This window comes from Anser cygnoides, chromosome Z (assembly GCF_040182565.1).
Source record: "Anser cygnoides isolate HZ-2024a breed goose chromosome Z, Taihu_goose_T2T_genome, whole genome shotgun sequence".
NCBI classification, from domain to species: domain Eukaryota; kingdom Metazoa; phylum Chordata; class Aves; order Anseriformes; family Anatidae; genus Anser; species Anser cygnoides.
The window spans coordinates 75,115,566-75,135,730 of record NC_089912.1 but is presented as its reverse complement, the minus strand read 5'-3'; the positions used below and the strand labels follow the sequence as shown (position 1 = coordinate 75,135,730).

The following is a 20,165-nucleotide window of genomic DNA, read 5'->3' as shown; positions in this document are numbered from 1 at the left end:
CGTGGCGTGGCTGAGGGGGTAACGGCCGTTTAACGGTCGCGTAGCGGGCCCGTCGGTCGCGATGTGTGCGTGTCTCGCGACACGTCTCGTGGGTGGCCTCGAGCTGTCGAGGTCGGTGTGTAAGCGGTGGGAGGTAACGGAAGGAAGGAAAAATAAAGTTTTGGGGGAGTTTTAGCTACTCCGTGGTCATCCCGAGCAGTTGAGCGGCGAGGGAGCACGGCATGAAGGGGCCCCCGTACAGACACGGGGTGTTCACATGCACCGAGCCGGGCGTGTGGTGCTCAGTGACTTCGTCACTGTTCGTTTCTTCGGAGGAACAGCAAACGCTGAAGGTGTATCTGATGAAACCGTCAGGCTGGGCTCTGCGATGCCCGGATCTGCAGCGGAGTGAGGAGCTGGGGCCCCTGTACACAGCCCTACCGCTGGGTTTGTGTCCTTCACCTGTGACAGCACATCAGCTCGGAACAGCGGCAAACACCCACCCCTACGGTGTGCCAACAACACAGGGACATTCAATTTTAAGGCACAGTTTCTGATGATAAACTGATAGCCCACTCACGTCAGTTAAAACGTGATGTTGCTTTAGCATTGCTTGAAATCACCTTTTAGTCATGTTTTCGAGGCTGAAAAAAAGTTAAATAGTAGCTGTTGGAAGATGGGACATCCCTGGAGGACTCAGGAAAGAAGAAATAATTCTAGTTGTTTGTATATAGCAGCATTGTGAGAAACAAAGTTGTGTTTTTGCAGTAGAGAAATAATTTTCTGTATTCAAAGGTAGTTGCGTAGTGTGGGAAACTAAGTTGTGTTTTTGCAGTAGAGAATTACTTTTCTGTATGCCAAGGTAGTTGTGTAGTCATAATAAGGAGAAATGCTAAGTAGGTAAGTGGACAGTAGAAGGCCTCACTGTTCCAAAATAAGGTAGAAGCTTGAGAAAAAGGATGAGCAGTGTGGGAACAGTAAAACAAAGATCACAAGTTCTCAAAACATAAGGAGAAATTAAAGGGTTGAAAAATAGAAAAATTGTGCATATATGGTATAGAGGAGCGTCGAGTAGCTTGCGAACCTGCAGTACTCAGCCAAGGAAGAAACGGGAGGTGATCAGGCGTTGGGTAATAGGGAATAAAAGGTTATGATTTGTTTACTAAAATGCGCTCCTGATTGACAGGACGCCCGCCATTGCAATTGCAAAGAAAATAGCTTCACAGAAGATCCTGTCTGAAGAAAATTATTTGAGGTGTTTCTCACAGCATAATGCTGAATACTCTGACACAGAAAATCCTCTATTAACAACTTTTTCTTTTCTTTCCCCCTTGCTATCTATTCTCACTCTTTTTTCCTGCCTTCTACTCATGCACAGCTAGCTGGAATGGGTATTCTGCTTTGTGTGTGGGTGTGTGTGTGTTTTAACCTCCTCACAACAATAAACCGACGTCTAAATAACCAAAGCAATTGACTTCCCTAATGCTGTATATTAAGCAATACTATTTCGATAAGAAATACTATTTAGCTAATAAATACAAGTATTTACCTAGGAAAACAGGCTGCCATTCTTTGTGACGTTAGGGACATATATTCCCATATATAAGACAAAGGAGGAAAGTATATTCCCATAATTCTATGTAAGATGAAAGAGGAGATAGCAGCAGCACCAATGGATCATGCCACCCGTAAGCGGCTAACGCCACTCAGACAAACCCAAGTGGCTGTCGCAAACACACCACTGATATTACGTTGGCCCTGCTCTGTGTCGGCTGCTGCGGGCACACCGCAGCACCTCGGCACCCTCCGCCACGCGGAAGCCGTTGGTCCGACCGCGGGCAGAGGCCAGCCGAGCCCCCTGCCGCCCGCGCCCCGCGCCCCGCCCCGCAGCGGCACCGCCGCGGTTGGACCCCCGCGGCCGCCGTCGGGGCCCGCCCCGCTGCCGCGTGTCGCGGTGCCGCCGCGGTGCTCCACGGGACCCGTAGTCCCCTGGCCGCGCCGCGGCGGCCGCACGCGTGCTCGCAGCCGGGCCGGGCCCGCCGCCGCCATGCCCAAGGCGCGGGCCGGGAAGCGGCCGCGGCGGGAGCGCCCCGAGGGGAAGGCTCCCGGTGAGGCCGAGTCCTGGCCCGGGAGGCCGCGGGGCGGGGGGTGCGGGCGGGGCGGGAGCGGCGTTACGGCTGTGTGTGTCTGTGCTTCCCCGCAGGGATCCTCTTCAACACCGGCGCCGGGCAGCACATCCTGAAGAACCCGCTCGTCGTCAACAGCATCATCGAGAAGGTGGGCGCTGGGGGTGCCGAGCCGGCAGGGCGCTGCTTGCTCACCTGCCTGTCTGTGCTCGGCCAAGTGCCGCTCCCGGTCAACTCGTACGGCGTCCGTGCTTTCACCGCTTCCCTCCTTAAAAAAGAAAGAAAGAAAGAAAAAGAAAAAAAGTTCATACTTCTCTGTTAGCTGATTTCAGCTTTTTATTGAGCTGCTTATATTTTTCATTTTATAATTGAGTTGCTGCTAGAAATCAGTTCCAGAAAAATATTCCTTATTTAATAATTTTTATTTAATATTTTGTTTGTTCTTAGGCTGCCTTACGACGTACAGATGTCATTCTGGAAGTCGGCCCTGGGACTGGTAACCTGACAGTAAAAATGCTAGAGAAAGTAAAAAAAGTAAGTGTGACTTTACCACCGCCTTCCCGTACGCGTGCCACGTTATGGCTTGGCCTTTGGCATAGAGAAGCGTTTTCAGCTACCTGATTGAAAAAAGTAGAATAAAGTGTATTTTTCTTAACATTTGCATGTATATCAGTGATTTTTTTTGCTGTGTTTGTAAAATATGCATGGCTTTGTCAAACTACATTGCTTTTATCAGTTTATGTGATAACTTTTGCGTGTTTTGTGGTGGCAGAAAAAAAAGGTGCATAGCGTAATGAGAAGTATTTAAGAGTTATTTAATTGCATAGCAATATTTATTTGATCTTTTTTTACAATTGTAATTTTAATCCCAGCTAGGAGGAGTTCGTGTATAAAGTTCCAAGTATCTGCTTTATTTTCAGGTTATTGCCTGTGAAATTGACCCTAGACTTGTGGGTGAACTTCAGAAGAGAGTGCAGGGCACGTAAGTATCAACCTTTGAAGTAGTGATGACTTAAAGCGGTGGAGCTGCTTTGGCAAAAACATTGTCAGGGTGCTTATCTGAAGATAACCACAGTATATTTTCACCCAGGTGTCTGGCAAACAAACTCGAAATCAAGGTTGGAGACGTCTTGAAAACAGAGTTACCATTCTTTGATGCATGTGTAGCTAACTTACCTTACCAGGTATGCACTAAACAACATGGAAAACTTTTTTTTTTTAATGATAACTGCCTGGAAGTTACACTAATGCTGTTACTCTTTTCGTCAGATTTCCTCACCATTTGTTTTCAAGTTGTTACTTCATAGACCTTTTTTCAGGTATGTACAAGAGCAGTGCTCTAGATTACTGGATTGGGGAGCAGGGGAAAGGCAAAAAAATAATTTCACAGATGTTCTCAAATCAGTTTTTTTAGTTTTTAAATATCATTTTGGTGGGTCAGAGCCACACCAGTTTTTTCTATAATATGAAAACTGTCAGTGATTGAAAATTAGTTAATATCAACTAATGCATAAGGATAAACTTAGTTTTGACATGAGAGTCAAGCTGATGAAACGAAGAATGGCACCTGTTTGCACTCAGATTATAAATAATTGTTATTCCAAGGATAAGCAGGGCATGGTAACATTTCAAATGTCTTTCTCTGTTAGGAAGTAAGTGTGCTAAGGGCAGAATTGAAGCCAAGACATTTACTATTGTCTGGTCTAAAAATGTAACTGCCCAGGTACTTCTGTGTGTTTTTCACCATGACAGTAGTTCTTCATTTCTCACACTGAAATATTAACATTAGTGACGTTACTGATCAACTTTTGGTGCTAGAGAATTTGTATTTGGAGGGCTTGCTGGGAAATTACTCAGAATTATTTGTTATGCATGAAACTCTGAGACTGGACTCTCTCTGATCCATTTAGCAGTATAAAGAACAAAATTCTATTGTAGTTTTAATGAAATTTGGGTAGTTTTACCAAGTTGTATTTTTTTGTTTTGTTTTGTTTGGTTGGTTGGTTGGTTCTAAGTCTGACCTAATCAAGGGAGTGTGTGCATATCGCAGACTTTCCTTCCTTTAAGTCCTGAGGGGGGGAAAATATTTTCTAACTAGCAGTTAGTTTTGTGACTTAAAAGTCGGTTAGACTTAGAATTCATTTTCTCATTTCTGTTACTCTCAGGTGTGCAATACTTATGTTTCAAAGGGAATTTGCACTTCGTTTGGTTGCAAAACCAGGAACTAAGCTATACTGCAGACTTTCTATTAATACTCAGTTATTAGCTCGAGTGGACCATCTGATGAAGGTATGTCATTCTGCTTTACTTAACAAAGCTATCAAAGAGAGAATAATGTTTCTGAGAGTGTGAGGATTCACTGCCTATTCATGCAGCTGCCTAACCTCTAACAGGTTGGAAAGAACAACTTCAGGCCTCCTCCCAAAGTGGAATCCAGTGTTGTCAGAATAGAGCCAAAGAACCCACCACCACCTATCAACTTTCAGGTAAGTGTTGTATAGTGTAATAACAACTATATTCTAGTATTATATTCTAGTAATAGTGTTTAATTTTGTTTCATTTCTTTGTACTTGTTACTCAGTTGTTTATGTTGTTTTCACTACTAAGTATCCATTGGTATTTACAAAACACCACAATATTTACTCTTGTATTGATCAGACTTGTATTACTGCATTACCTGCATGTAATTGGGTGCAGCTTTTCTTGCAGTACTTACAAATACAAGCACCAATACAGGCTGGGTGGAGAATGGATTGAGAGCAGCCCTGAGGAGAAGGACCTGGGGGTGTTGACAAGAAGCTTGACATGAGCCATCAATGTGCGCTTGCAGCCCAGAAAGCCAACCGTGTCCTGGGCTGCATCAAAAGCATCATGGCCAGCAGAGTGAGGGAGGTGATTCTGCCCCTCTGCTCTGCTCTAATGAGACTACACCAGGAGTCCTGTGTTCAGCTTTGGAGCCCCCAGCACAAGAAGGACATGGATTTACTGGAACAAATCCAGAGGGGGGCCACGAGGATGTTGAGAGTGCTGGAGCACCTCTGCTATGAGGACAGGCTGAGAGAGTTGGGGCTGTTTAATCTGGAGAAGAGAGGGCTCCAGTGAGACCTTATTGAAGCCTTCCAGTACCTAAAGGGGGCCTACAGGAAAGCTGGGGAGGGACTCTTTGTCAGGGAGTGGAGTGACAGGACAACAGGGAATGGCTTTAAAATAGAAGAGGGTAGGTTTAGATCAGATATAAGGAAGAAATTCTTCACTCAGAGGGTGGCGAGGCACTGGCACAGGTTGCCCAGAGAAGCTGTGGATGCCCCATCCCTGGAAGTGCTCAAGGCCAGGCTGGATGGGGCTTTGGGCAACCTGGTCTGGTGGGAGGTGTCCCTGCCCATGGCAGGGGGTTGGAACTGGGTGATCTTTAAGGCCCTTTCTATCCAATTCTATGATTCTATTTCTGACAAGACTGAGGTACCAACTCCGTATCAATTGGAGAGTTGCTACTCATAACATCCCTTTCATAGTGCTTATTATGTCACAGAATTTCTTCCAGCTTGATCACTTAAGTTACTTGTGATCAAAGGAGTGTTTTTGAGAACTCTTACCTTACTCTGCATAGTCTCAGAAGGCAGATGCTACAGGATAATATACTCAAAGTTAATTTTTAAAATGCTTTGGTCTTTGAGGCCATTTCAGCCTTGCCTAGCATTAGCAGATTTTCTTGAAGTGTCTGCATTCTCATCACTTAAGATGTGGACAGTGGTACCCAGGCATAAAAAAGAACAATTCGAAGGTTTTATTGTGTGAAATATTTTTCCCTCCATTTGGGTTGCTTTGTCCAAGAATGCGTGCTCTTTGTATTGTTAAGAAAGGTACTCTACTGAAAAGACGTTTTTGCATTCAATATTCTTGTGAAATTGCCAATAGTGTTCTTGTTTTTAGCAACTGTATGTTCCTTTCAGTAAGTACTGTGTGCTTTAATTTCAGGAATGGGATGGTCTGGTAAGGATAGCCTTTGTTAGGAAAAACAAGACACTCTCTGCAGCCTTTAAGTAAGTAACTTCTGTTAGAAGAATTTTTTAAAGTTTGAGAGTCCATCGAATTAACCATTTATTTTGTGTAAATATCTAGCAGTGTTATATGCATGCCAGCAGAATCTGGGATAAACCACGATGGAGAATTTATGCTGAGGTCACAGACTTCTCAAGTTAAACTTTTAGGCAGCAGTTTAAGAAGAACAGATCTTTGTAGTCATTAGTTCATTTTTATATTAAATAATAACCAGTTAAGTCAAAAACAAAAAAACATTTAAAGTTCAGTTTTCATTCTAGGTTTGAATTTCTTTCAGGTCAAGTGCTGTAGAGCAGTTGCTGGATCATAATTACCGAATTCATTGTTCCTTACATAATAGAGTAAGTTCCTTTTTAATATATTACGTATTATTTATGTGTACTCTTGAACTAAATACTAAGAATAAAAAAATCAGAATTGAAAAGCTTGACATGTTAAAGCTTTTCCAAGAGAGTTTTGGGAAGGTAGGAACTTTTTTTCTTAAAGAACAGTTTAAAAGGGTCACTAAGTTACAGTGAAAAAAATGAAATCTGGGGATATTGTTAATATATTGGCTGTATATGTCTCAAGGATGGACTTTTCCCAAAATCTAGTAAGAAAACTTGGAGTCTGTGTCGCAATACTGTTGGTGATTCATTTATAGTGAATGAGGTGAGATATAAAAATTCAGATGCAAGAATACAATAATCCATAGAAGAAAAGCAACAGCTTATGTCATTTGAAAGAAGAACTCTTCTAAAAGCAAAGGAAGAATAGATTATTTAAATTAACCTGTTTCTATGCTATGAATAGAAAAGTAATTTGTATCCCATTTTCCATTGATAGGAAATACCTGAAAACTTCAAAATTGCGGAGAAAATACAGGCAGTCCTAAAAGATACAGGTTTCTCTGAAAAGCGAGCTCGTTCAATGGATATAGATGACTTCATTAGGTAAATCTTTTCTCTTTACCCTATTAAGCTTTTTCAGATTCTACCTGCTTCTATACCTCTACGTCAAACAGATAAGCATTGGGTTACGTAGGAAGAGGACTAACCATTTTCCTCTGCATAAACCCTATATAAACTGCTGCTTACAGCACTCAGATGGAACTAGCTAAAGATCCCTACTTCTGTAATTTGTGTTCTAGACACCAGACAGTGTCTTTGCTAAAAGTGGCTCTAATAACAAGATTGGTTATCGTAATTTTCTTTGGAGACTTACACAATCCTTCCCTGTCCTCCTGTCTTGAGGATTAGGCCTTAACGTAAATAGGAAATTTTAGTAATTAGTTACTATTTTCTGCTCTTCTGGTGAGTAATTTATGTTAGAACAAGAATCCTGTCCTAATTCAGTCTTAATTCAAGATAAAACTCCTAGCTGTTTCTCAGCATAACAATTATCATGGTCACTGCTTTTCAAAGAAATGCAGCAAACCTGGTAGGACTCACCACCAGTAACTGCACTGGAAATGTATCTCTAAAATGGCAAACTTAATAGTAACTTGTAGTGTAAGCTTCCTAACAATTTTTATAGTACTTGAACAACAGTAGCTGCTTTTGTGCTACTTACTTATATACTTTGCCAGCCAGCGTGACTTGGAAATGACTTAATTGGCTGTATAAATGAGTGGAAATTATAACATGACTATTTCACTTTTTCAGACTGTTGCATGGCTTCAATTCAGAAGGCATCCATTTCTCATAGATTCTACCAGAAGAGTGAAAGATCTTTATTTTCTTATCTAAGCCTTACTGAAGCCACAGTGACTGCAATGAGACAAGCTCTTCTCACAAAAGCTACAGAATACAGAGTGCACACTGGTTCTTATTAAGAACATTACAATTTTATCACAGGTAATAAATAGGCAAGATGCTGCTCCTTATTTTAAAAGCGTTAAATTCTTTCAGGACTGAAGTGAGATGCTGGACTTCCACACAACAGAGTATGTTTAAATTTACCCGATGACATGCAGATTGATGCTGCCATAACTGAAATCTGTGTTCTCTGCTCATGAACTTGATCTCAGTATATTTTTTTAATACTTATAAGTCTGTGTTTAGCAACAAAAAATGGATTTGTAGTCATTCCACTTGGTTCTTGTTTCTTTTAAAATATATTTAAACACTTCCTTTTGATTTGGGATGTCCATTTCTTCCTTTTGTCTGGTAGCTACTAGCATTCTAAGTCTGTTAGTAACGTATTTCCATTCAAGAAATCCCAGTAAGTTATTTTCAGAAGTGAGCATTTATCATATGGGCTTGGTGTCAGTTGTTGGAAATATCATTGAGGGACCTAAAATCACCAGTGTCATCTCCTTTACCACCTCCTTACTGCCATCAGACCCCTGTAGGAATCAGCAGAAAATTAGTAACTGGCCAGCGCTCTTAAACATGGACAGAAGAAGGTGGTTATAGCAGGTGTTCACCTGTGAAGTCAGCAAGCTATTTTTTGTCAGAAAAATTTGTCATTCAAGGCCAAAAGGAGGATTAAGATAGATCAAAGCTTTCAGTGAACCTCAAAGCAATACATTCATGTGTCCTGACTTATTGAAGTGTCTTAATATAGTTTGGATTATGTATTTGTTACTAAGGACAAGGCAGAGTTTTTTCCCAAGGAAGTTTGCATTAACTCTACATAGCAACCATCAAAAGAAAAATCCACTTTGATCTCTCTTCCAATTCAGGAAAACAGTAACCACTAACTCTGTAGCATGATGCAAGTTTGATGGCATAACTGTGTATTAACTACCATAAGACTGGGTATCAGGACTGGATATCAGAGGGTGGTCGGGCACTGGGACAGGCTCCCCAGGGCAGTGGTCATGGCACCGAGCTGTGGAGTTCAAGGAGGGTTTGGACAATGCTCTCAGACACGTGGTCTGATTTTTGGGTGGTTTTGTGTGGAGCCAGGAGTTGGTCTTAATGATCCTTGTGGGTCCCTTCCAGCTTGAGATATTCTATGATTCTGTGCTAAGTCATTTGTTTCATGTGTGGCATCTTGCCAGTAAATGCAGAAGAGACAGATTAACAAAAAGCACTGTAGTATTCAACTTCATGCAAGTTGAAAGGTCAGTGATTCAGAAACGCTGCCTGAATCTGCAGGCATCCTGAAGGAGTGCTCAATTATTTTATACTGTAACAATTCCAGTGCTGCTTCACTGCTTATAGAACCAATTTATGAGCGATGGTTAAGCTGCCCTAGCAATATGCACAGACCAACACAGAAGGAAGAAATACAGGAGATACTCATCATGTTTTTTGTAAGCTTTTGTTTTACATCACAGGGAACAGAATATGCTTGTCTGAGTCCTAGTCATGCCTGACCATCATAGAATGGCCTACAGAATTCAAGTGTTATAACCAGCTGCATTCACTTGCTTATTTTAATTCTCACCGCTTTAGTCTCAGTGTAGAACTGATCTTTACAGCAGGCTTTATCACAGAGGCAGTCCCTTAACAGCTACTAGACATGATTTTAACCTGCAGCTGGTACCTCACAGACCACATCATTTACAAGGTTTAGTAAAAGGTGCTGAGATCTACCTGCCTTTTCTCTGCCTGTCATCTTTACTAGTTGCTATAAACCACAGCCTGGCTGGGGCTCTTGTCTTGCATGCAGGAGTAGTAGGGAAGCAACTGTTTCCCACATATGATGCCCCAGTCTTTAGAGGCTCTTTATAAAGTAAGAGTTTTTTAGAGCAAGTTCAAAGAAACCCTCTGGTATTATACAATAACCTGTACTATCGTCCACTAACAAAAGTGGCTGCCTCTTTTTATTTATTTTTTTAAACTGCGATGAATGATGTTCTTAACCAAATGCTCAGAAAGCCGTGTGATGTTTCTTCAAGACCTGCTGCAAAATGAAAGTCAGGACAGTGCTCTGGGGAATTCTTCTTAAATTACAAATTTGCACAGAATATTTTTTTCCAGAAGTAAACATTCATTTTGAAATCAGAGGCCTTTTAAAAAGTGCAACAACTCACGTGTGTTTACAAAGTGCAACCCTTCCCAAAGCAGAACAGAGCCTTCATAGAAGTAAATTCTCATCTGTAATTCATTTAATAGCTTAATTTATTAAACACATTATGTAAAATCTACATTGTTGTTTCAGTTTTCATGTTTACACACAGGAGGATTTTTTTGATTTAACCATGATGCGACAATAATTTCCCATAGCCTACCTTCCTATGGGAGATACAAACATTAAACACTACAGGAATTCCTGGCTCATTTAACTCTCTTTTCATTGCCTTCCCTTTATTTTCCTTCAGGCCTGGCACAAACATACAGGCCTGTATTCCAAAAGTAATGTTTAAACAGTTCCAAGGGAAAGTCTGCTGATAGGAACTCCTGGAAACAGGGAGAACTCCTAGAGAGGTCTACAACTCTTCATCTGACACAAAATTCGTACATGAAAGGTTAATCTTTCTTGGATACCGACTTTGCAAAAATAACTTGAGTGCCACCAGTTAAAAAGTGCTGATATACATGGCGCCATTTGTGAGAATTCAGGTACTTGAGGGATTTCTATTAGCACTAGGTAGAGGTATTGTGCAAATCCTCAAATGATGCAATTTCACCTCACTTTTCAGCTGCTGGCACCGTATACAAAGGGAAAAATAGGCATTAGCTACTTTTTTTTTTAAAGCAACAGAGCTACTCAAACTACCTGCAAACTACAGTTAATGTACATGTAAGTCTGTCATGCATCAAAAGCCAAATTTTAACAGTATGTGAAAGGCCAATACGTATTTCTTTAGCTATATCCCCAAAGTTTGACAGTTACCCTATCCATCATACACAGAGGTCAGATTGTACCTTCCTTCCGACAGCATTATCACATCATACCACATACTGCTTATCTGCATTATCCTAAGATACAACTCTCCTCAGTACTTAAACATTACCCTTTATCATACATCAACTAATTTATATTTCTGTTTTTTGTTTGATTTTTTGTTTGTTTTTACAGAGAAAAATGTTAGAATTATATAACCATTCTTTACGCTGTTCAAGTAAATCTAAAATCCAGATTTTTTACAAGGAGGATGGAATGTCCAGCTGTTTGTACACTCCAACAGCTCTTGCAGTTCCTATTCAAATGATATGGCACATCCTGTGAAATGAATGAACTAACCACCAAAAAAAAAAAGGTCTCAAAATACATTAAAAATGTACACACACTAAAAGTAACATATTGACAAATAAGGAATGTTGTTTATTAAGGCTGTGCTTCAAAAAGAGGATGTTTAGGGTTAAGTAGCCTTCATCAAGGCACAGAATGGGAAGAGGTAAGCACAGCTGTATGTAGAAGAGAAGTTATGTACAACCACTAGTGAGGTGTGCATGCATGCAAACACAATTTAAAACTGCACAGCTGGTCTTTCTAACAAAACTGAACATAGTTTAAAGGAAATACTGTGACTTTTTAATGGCCACAGTTTTACTTCATTATTAAAAACATGGTAAATACTTCCAAACAAAAAATTCACAATTCGAATAAATGAAATATTTTAAACAAAGTGCTTCACAGATCTGAACCCTGCATGGTTGTGCTGTCTGGTCTAGAAGCATTTTGTAGACATCATAGGAGCATTTCACACAAAACTGAAAATGTCACTCAGGTGAATAAGAAACAGGACACTTCCACAGACATTTCTAATGTTTTTACACTTTCAAGTAGTTGAGTTCTTACGGCCACTGGGTTTTGTAACAAATGTGTGCTACAGCAGTACGGGTTTGTGGATTCCTTTAGCAGCAAACGCCCGTTTCAAAGGGCACGTGGTCTTTTGGGGTTGATCTGTTTACTGGCCTGTTCCTCCTCTTGTAGAGCTGCCCGGAAGGATTTCACTTTATCTGTAAGGAAAAAGAGAGAATGAGTACTGATGTGCCTGTTCTCAACACAGATCATGAGACTAAGCCCTGAAGAGCCCTGAAGTTCCACATCCCTGCCCGAGTGCGTAACAAAAAAAAAAAAACCACACTCCTGCAGAAAAGCAGCTGAAGCTACAAATGGCAAGAGGACTGAAATAAGCTTAAATTCAGTGCTCACCATATAAAACAAGCTGCTTAGCAACTTGGTCCCTTCTTAGATGCTATCCTGCCTAGTCTCAAGGCAGGAAACTGCACAGTTGTACTCCCAGCATGTAACCTGTTTGTGCTTAAGTTCTGCTTCTAACTTGGAGAGTAGAGGAAGATGCACACAGCATACTTCCCTTTCCTTCCCAGCAGCTTCTCAACCATCTTTAAAAGCAGACAAAATTTTATCTCAGTGTATAATCAGTAGCATCCTAACACCCACCAGAATAAATTCTACTTTATTTTCCTATGAATGCATTTGTTATTACATTTTTGAAGTTTTTCACTGTAAGTAGATAAGCACATCATTTATACTTTTCATCATAACTAGCAGGAGGTGGGGGAGAAACCTAGGAAAGGAAGCATGGCAATCCTTCATATTTCTATTCCTCTCCCAGCCACTTCCCAGTAATACACTCCAGAATTCAAAGAAGGAAACCAGAACAACAATGTAAAGAAATCAATCCCAAAAGGACAGGAAAAACAGCTGAAATATGCAGTGGCTATTGTTTGCCACAAGCAGAACTCAGAAGTTACTGGGAGAAAGAATCTTTGACTTAACAGTTCTTCCCTCCTGAAAGCCCTATAGACATCGTCCTACCTGTAAACACACAAGGATTTTTTAGACAACCTTTACCTCCAGAACACTGTTTCAGAAGAGGTATCCAACAAGCTTTAGAAGAGCAAAGAGTCACCTAAATTGTATTTTCTCACTGCTGGTGTCTCAAATTGTCTCTTCCTGAAGAGGAAGCCCTCAGCTAGTTTGTATGAAGCAAAGGAATGTATAGTTGACAATTATTTGCTGAGCAGGCCACATCTGATTTGTTTGACTCATTCTAACTTACAGCAGATACTGACATTGAGTAAAATCTAAGATTTTATCTTCTAACGAGTTACCTGGATCAAAAAAAATGTTTGCTAAAATGAAGATACTAAGGTACTACGGTATGAGTACCTTCTGTGAGGTATTAAGCTGACAATCTGACTTAGAAGACAAACAGAACAGGTGCTAAGAATTAACTGCACTTTGGTTTTCAACAAAAAGAAGTAAATTCATTCAACAAATTCATACAGAAATGCAGCTGTGTAAAAAAACTACGTTAACAACACACAGATTTAAAAACGAGCAGACTGCTACATTACAGACTGCAACAGAGCAGGAACTGGGATTTCCAAGTACTTTTTGCTTATCACATTACCTTACTTTTTTTTATGCACTTCCTTTGTATTTTCATTTTCCTCCATTTATCATTTTGGAATGAAGGAAACGAAAGGGAAAGTTGCAAGAAGTGCATATTTCCTGGAGGTAAAAAAACAGGCTTTTCTTTTAAACTAGGATGAATGGAACACGTATGTGAACTTGTTCCCAGGCAACAGAATAAACATTCCTTCCACAGGACAGCGTTAGAGGAAAAAAAGATCCCAGAATAAAAGTACACTCCATGCATTGCTAATAACCCCCACAAAAGTGATTAAAAGCAATCTACCTCTCAGTTCGGTCAAAATATCAATTTTTTGCTCTAGGATTGCTTCAAGTTGGGTAGCGTAAGAATCCACATCATAGTCTACTTCTTCTGTCATCTCAAGAAGTGCTTTTTCATCTTCGAGCCATCTAATAGATTCCTACAATTAAAAACAAAAACAATAAACAACTAAATACTTTGGCAGAAGTACAAGATGCAAAACAAAGACCTACTCCTTTTCACGGGATGACCATACTTCTACAGTCACCTCAATAAACGGATTTCAATCCTAAAATGAATCCTTGTTCACAGTTCAGCAAAGTTGTGTGTTTGCTACAGTTTCGTAATTCCAGCAGCCGTATCAGCAACCTTACATGGTTCTGAAGTGAGTCTTCAATTTTAAATAGGGGTTGTTTGTCACTGACAGTGATCACAGACTTACTACTATAGTCAAGGAGACAAGACAACTCTGTCCACGCTCAAAACCAGTTTTGAGAGAAGCTACGTTAAACGAGCTATTTTGAGCTCTTAGAATAGAATTGCTTGTGCTAACTCCCCACATAGATCTGAGTACTGTAAAGGTTGGTTAAACCAGCTCTTGAGCACCTTTGCATTCCAATTACCAAAAAAAGAGAAACTAAAAAAAAAAAAAAAAAAGTATTGCAGCAAAGAATGCAAACAGGAGCTGAAAGCTTACAGAACCATGCAAAACTATGATTAGAAGAACTGATCTTATTAGAAATGCTTTAATTTAAAAAAAAGAAAGCAGCAGACAGTTCTAGGCATGCTGGGCCTGAAATACTAAAATTAAGTCTTTCCCTCTGTGCTCAGTAGCTCAAGTAATATAAAAAATACAGTCCAAACCCCATGTATGTTTTTTAGGATACCTATTAGATACCTATGTAGACTCATACATCACAGAATCAAAGGAAGATGGACACGTCTAGAGCACAATTCATTCATTTTAGACATTTTTGTCAGGATAGGATATTTTGTATCCCAGAATCAACAGCTTCCAGAAGAAAGTTGATGGAAGACAACTTCTGCCTGGTACAGCTTGTAGATGCTGTATTGGTGCAGCACATCTCCACCAATAGCATAAGCTAACAAGCCATGCTGTGAACTAAGGGAGCTAAGGCTTGAACACATTTCCTTCTAGTGACTGCTGTGAGGAACAGTAATCTCCAGCAGAAGGCCAGATGGACACACAGAGGCAATAACATCATAAATTAATGCAGCTTGTCTCTCGAGAAGTCCCAGGCATGAGGACACAGCTATGGCATATGGCATTTGACTTTCACACTTCTGCATATTTTACTTCAGGACTAGCGTTTCATAACTAAATCCCTAGATCTGTTGGAAAATGTGTTATTTAGCATCCTACTGTATTATATGACCACACACCAGTGTTCCATTAAGTTCAATGCCTACATTGAGGAGATGAGTGTACTCCCCCCAGGTTTAATGTTCTGCTGTTCTCCTGCAGCATATGTGCCAAAAGGACAGCCTGCCTAAAGACTCTTGGGTTATAAACAGAAGCAGCTCACATTTCCCTCTGAAAACTAGTAATTCATACTTATTATTACAATTTGTTTTGTGAATGTAAAAGGATCCATGGTGCTGACCAGCACTGTACTTTGTTGGCAATATTCCTTCCAAAGACCCTGACTAATAGCAAGTGAAAACCTTTATGTATCGGTAAAAAGGAAGCAAACAGGCAGTTAGAAAAATATTGGTCTCTTCTGGATCTGAGTAGCTCAGATGGGAATATCACAGAAGGATACTTGGAGGGAGTATTACAGCATCTTAAGAGGGAGACGACCAAACCGTCAACAGAAATGGTGCTGATAGAAACACTACTATTAATTTCCAGCTTTGAAATATGAATATTAGCGTACATTAGACAGTGAAATGAAAATTTCAAGACCAATCTGAATGAACTTCCTGCAACTACAAAAAAAAAGAAAAAACAGAGTCACTAATGCTGGAGAAGGACTAAATCAGAAAGTATCTCAGTACTAAAAACAAAATAACTTTTCTTACAATGAACACAAACTATTTAGGAATGCTTGTGAGAAGAAAAGGAAAATCTTATTAGATTTCTGGGTTGATAGAAAAATATGCTTCTCTTTCATCATGGGGATAAAGATTAGTGGTTATCAGATCTAAATATCTGCCCCTATTTGTTTGCTACAATGGATTTAGTGTAATAAAACAATTTAGAAATCCCTGACTGCAAAGTAATGACCAGATGATACCCTGCATCATATACACAAATCATATGCAGGATATTTGCTTCAACTGGAAAAAACAAAATTCCTGGATTAGGATAAAACAAAACGGAGATCCATCCTTACCTGGAAGACAGCCCTGTGGTCTTCTACTACTTGCTCTTCCATTTCTACCATTTGTGACACAGCTTCATGGAAAGTAAACAACTGTGGAGAAACTTCCTCTTCCTAAAAAAAACAGGTAAGCTTGTTAGTCTGGAAAGAACCATGACTACAAGAAATACACTGAACACGTTCCATCCCATTGCTGAGCATGAAAAAGAAATATGTGGAAGGCAGACCTGGACAAAAACGGGATTTCATATTTCTACATGAAAATCTCCAGAAATGGGGGGAGAAGGCAATAAAAACCAAAATGTTAACAGAGTTAAGTTTAATTCATACTCATTAGACATTTCCAGCCAGCCATCCTCGTGAATACTGGTGTGTAGAACATCCCACATCAGAAGAATGAATTAAAATAGTGGAAGGAGAAAATTACAAGTGAAGAATGGTAATTTCTAGTAGGTTTTAACACCTACAGAAAACTAGGTTTTCTGTCATGGCCTTTGTTGAGCATATCACAATAGAGGCAACAATTTTCAAAAAAGAGAACACATTCAATACATTTCAGGATATCAAAATTCCCATCCTTTGGGGAAAAAAAATAAACCTAAGGTGAAAAAATCTAAAAAATATGTAGTTAGTTCTTCTAAATAATACATTAGAAGAATGCACAGCATGGAATTAGAAATTGGGGTAAACAGGACTTCATTAGACATAAATAATTAATAATCAAAGGGGAAAGCTCTAGGTAGGTTGTAATTAATTTTTTAGCAAGACAGTATGGCTCCCTATACCATGCCTTTGACATCTTTCTAAAAATACATTGTAAAGCTTAATTGAATTCCACATGAGCAATGAAAAGCATGTGAAAGGTTATCTGTCTGTCCAGTGGGAAACTTCAGGAATCACATAGCCTATTCTAGAGCTAGTTACTAAAATGAGAAAAATGCAGATAAGACTACAAAGACGTGTTTGAGAAGGAACAGAATTTCGAGAAATATTAAGTTATGAGAGTACAGATTTTTTGTTTCATCTTTCACCAGCATTTTCACAAATTGAGCATTAATCCCTGTTGAACATTCAAGGATCCACAACAGCTGATAATCATCAGTGAAGGAAAAATATTCTTTGGAAGATGCCTCTCTGCCCCAGCTCCTCACCCGTCCAGACCAGGAAGACGTTTTGGGAATATGGTGGGGCTCACTCCCAGATAGGGCACTGGGGTTTCACACCATGAAAATCAGGATTTCGGGAAGAGGAATATGGGTACCCAGATTCCTAAACGCAGAGAAAGGCAAACTCACTTGAAATGCATGGAAAATAATGCTCAAAACCACGTTTTAAATAAAATGGACAAGTATCCCAGGATATGTCAAACTGCCTAATTTAAGATGAAGCCATACTGGAAAAAACGTACACTAAAAAAACATCAGAGCCTAGAACAGACACTGCTTAGACACTGAAGGTCCTAATAAGTGAGGAAGATAAAGAGAAGTATTTTCTCTCACTCTTTAAGAAACCTTTTATTTTTAAATTCTGTATGGGAATGAACTGTAATGTAAGAAAGTAAAGATGCATGCTGTATTTATTGTATTGCTTACGGGCTATAAAAACACATTACTCTGGACTTTTTCTACCATTGTATTTATCATCTCCTCTCTACATGTATTGTTGTAAACTACTCACATTTTGTTCACAAAGCAGTTTAAGATCATCTCTCTGAGGAGAGCTCCCCACTCCCCACTGCGTGTCCAAGTCATCGATCTGGTTGGGAGCATGGTGTATAATGGGACGGATATCTCCTGCAGCACTAGGATCAACTGTTAGCTCCTTCACCCTATGATCAGAAAATATTCAATTTTCCAATTAGTAACTTCCTGTGCAAAGTAGCCACCACCAAAAATAAAGCTCTATGGGTTTATATGCTATTTAATTCACTTAATAAGGATGATGATGCCACCTTCACAAATTTAATGTGCAAAGAACACGTTAGTGAAAAAAAAAAAAAAAACATGGACCATTGAGTTTCAGCTACTTGTGAACTACAATCCATCTTCCAGCAAAAAGTATTTTTTAAACTGAGACCTTACTATTCATTAAAATGCTAAGAGGGCAAAAATCTTCAAACCTTCAACATCAAATTCTTAACAAAAAATAATATATGATAGAAAAGTTCATTCAACACCCAAAACCTGACCATCTTTCTTTTTCTGTTCAAGCAATTGTGTTTAAAAAAATAATAATCAGCAGCAACCAATTAGCTGTTATAAGCAAACTCACCAAAATTCTACAGAAAATATTATGCAACCAAGTACTTCAGAGAATGAATATATCCTTTAATTAAAATACTTTCAAAAATGAAAATATCTTAATTATCCTTTAAACGGAGTAGTCAGATTTGGTTCACTAAATGTGCAAAGGTGACATCACCATTGTTTTTTTTTAATGTATGATGGAGAATAGCAAGCCTGGATACAAAGTGTGGATGTTTAAGGAGGATGAACAAAATAGTGGGAAGATGATTGCAGATCATGCAGAACCATCACCTGCCGAACAAAATAAAAACAAAAAGTATGTGTGACTCAAGGCAAGGGAACTAATGAAAGGTTGGTCTGTAAAATTACATAGCCAAAAAGAAAACTTAAAAATAAGATTCCATGTATAGAATGAAGTAGACCTGGTGATTGAAGGAGAAAAGTCGTCATACTCATAGGAAGGAGAGAGATCAGAGCGACTGCCACTACCCTGTGAGAAGGGAATGTCCGAAGGACTAATTCCAAATTCCTTTACTCTGCAGCAGCAAAATACAGCAGCAAATTAAGAGAAAATGTTCTTGTAAACACAGTTAAAATGACAACTCTTTGTTTAGCATTCTTTTTTGGTAGTCTAACAATATAACAAATTATTTTTAAATCAAAACGTGAGTAAGAGTGTGAATTTACTTAAACCTTCTGTAAATAGAGTTGCAGATCACTAACAAAACTGAGCAAAACCAGTGCAGCTAATCTACAGGAGACTACAATAGCAGTGTTTTCAGAAGATTAATTCTAGATTTCAGTTAGTGCAGTTAATAAAATTTGTTCTACACTCAATATTCAATTATGCTGCTCCTTTTAAAATAAATAAATGTATAAATATTTTAAATTCTATCCTTCCCACTGTCTTACACTGCACGCACACTGGTGTTCAGCACCTAAAAACTAATTGTAAAAGAAAAACACCTAAAAAAAAAAGCACCTAAAAACTAATTGTATTATGAAAATGATATATTTCTAGAAAGCAACTTAAAGATAATTTTATGGTGAAAGGCATTTACCCTGTAACAGCATTTACACTGTAGCAGCATACAAATCTGATACCAAAGCAAATAAACAGTTTCAATGCAACTATGTCATATACTAGAAATTGGTGTTTAATTTTTTTGCATTTTTTCTGAAGTCACTTCAGCAATGCACATGCTATATGGGAGAGGAAGATTCAATGAGTCTTGATGAACATGGAGTTCCCTCGTTTCTGTGACTGCAGTAACTAGACTAGATGCATCATTTTCAAAAGGAAGGAAATCACACAGACAAATCCAACCCAGACAGATTTGATCCAGGCACAAATTTGGATTACAAGAGGAGTTGGTGATGAGCTTTTCCAGCACCCTTTTTGCTCATTAGTGACTAGCCAGGGGTGCCAGACAACCCGGAGAAACATTTTTGTCTTTCTTTCATTCACGCAAGAAAACCTGATTCCAGGCCACTAGGTGGTAGCCTGTTCCGGAGGGGAAAAAAGAAAAAAACAAAAAAAACCAGGATTGCTAATGGCCCAAATGCTAGCTTGCTTCCTTTGTTCCTTGCAGTCTCTGGGTCTTGCTGAAAAACTGTAGCAGGTCTAACTGAAGCACACACAAGATCACCCCATCTACACGAAACAAAAGAGAACTCCAGCTGGGAAAGGCTCCTTTTACAATCATCGAAGAGAGGCTAATATTTTCAGAGAGCAGAACAAGTCTCAGAGGTGCTGACTCAGCCTCTGGAGGTGCTTATTTCTCTACACTGATTATATCGTCACCGTTGATTAACCAGTTCTTTACCAGCTATCTCAGAAATTTTGCCTATAGTTAGGAAGTATAGAATAAGGGCCACAGCAACTGTG

The 20,165-nt window shown here is 39.4% G+C and overlaps 2 protein-coding genes across 7 annotated transcripts in view; one reads left to right on the top strand and one right to left on the bottom strand.

Moving 5' to 3' along the window:
* The first annotated feature begins 4 nt into the window (after nucleotides 1–4).
* DIMT1 (DIM1 rRNA methyltransferase and ribosome maturation factor) lies at nucleotides 5–8,281 on the top strand. Its single transcript, XM_048055135.2, has 12 exons — nucleotides 5–2,087; nucleotides 2,183–2,256; nucleotides 2,553–2,639; nucleotides 3,026–3,087; nucleotides 3,196–3,289; nucleotides 3,375–3,424; nucleotides 4,271–4,394; nucleotides 4,499–4,591; nucleotides 6,081–6,145; nucleotides 6,442–6,505; nucleotides 6,990–7,096; nucleotides 7,808–8,281. Exons 1-12 carry the CDS (start codon nucleotides 1,625–1,627, stop codon nucleotides 7,848–7,850), a joined length of 1,326 nt encoding a protein of 441 aa, XP_047911092.2. The 5' UTR covers nucleotides 5–1,624; the 3' UTR covers nucleotides 7,851–8,281.
* Nucleotides 8,282–10,198: 1,917 nt separating this feature from the next.
* Nucleotides 10,199–20,165, bottom strand: part of KIF2A (kinesin family member 2A) — a 60,125-nt gene continuing 50,158 nt past the window's right edge. For 4 of the 6 annotated variants that reach the window (XM_013180507.3, XM_066988843.1, XM_048055132.2 and 1 more), the window contains 5 exons: nucleotides 18,700–18,813; nucleotides 17,709–17,859; nucleotides 16,044–16,145; nucleotides 13,711–13,846; nucleotides 10,199–12,001 (listed from right to left, as the gene is read on the bottom strand). In XM_013180507.3, coding sequence (XP_013035961.1) covers nucleotides 11,916–12,001; nucleotides 13,711–13,846; nucleotides 16,044–16,145; nucleotides 17,709–17,859; nucleotides 18,700–18,813 — 589 coding nt within the window. In that variant the 3' untranslated portion in view covers nucleotides 10,199–11,915. The remainder of the gene's footprint in view (nucleotides 12,002–13,710; nucleotides 13,847–16,043; nucleotides 16,146–17,708; nucleotides 17,860–18,699; nucleotides 18,814–20,165) is intronic. The other 2 variants (XM_066988846.1, XM_066988845.1) reach the window with 1 other exon arrangement.

Coding starts and splice junctions, on each gene's coding strand:
- DIMT1 (XM_048055135.2), top strand. CDS start 1,625: ATGAAAGAGGAGATAGCAGCAGCACCAATGGATCATGCCACCCGTAAG. Junction 3,088..3,195: donor CAGAAGAGAGTGCAGGGCAC/GTAAGTATCAAC, acceptor ATTTTCACCCAG/GTGTCTGGCAAACAAACTCG. Junction 7,097..7,807: donor GATATAGATGACTTCATTAG/GTAAATCTTTTC, acceptor TCACTTTTTCAG/ACTGTTGCATGGCTTCAATT.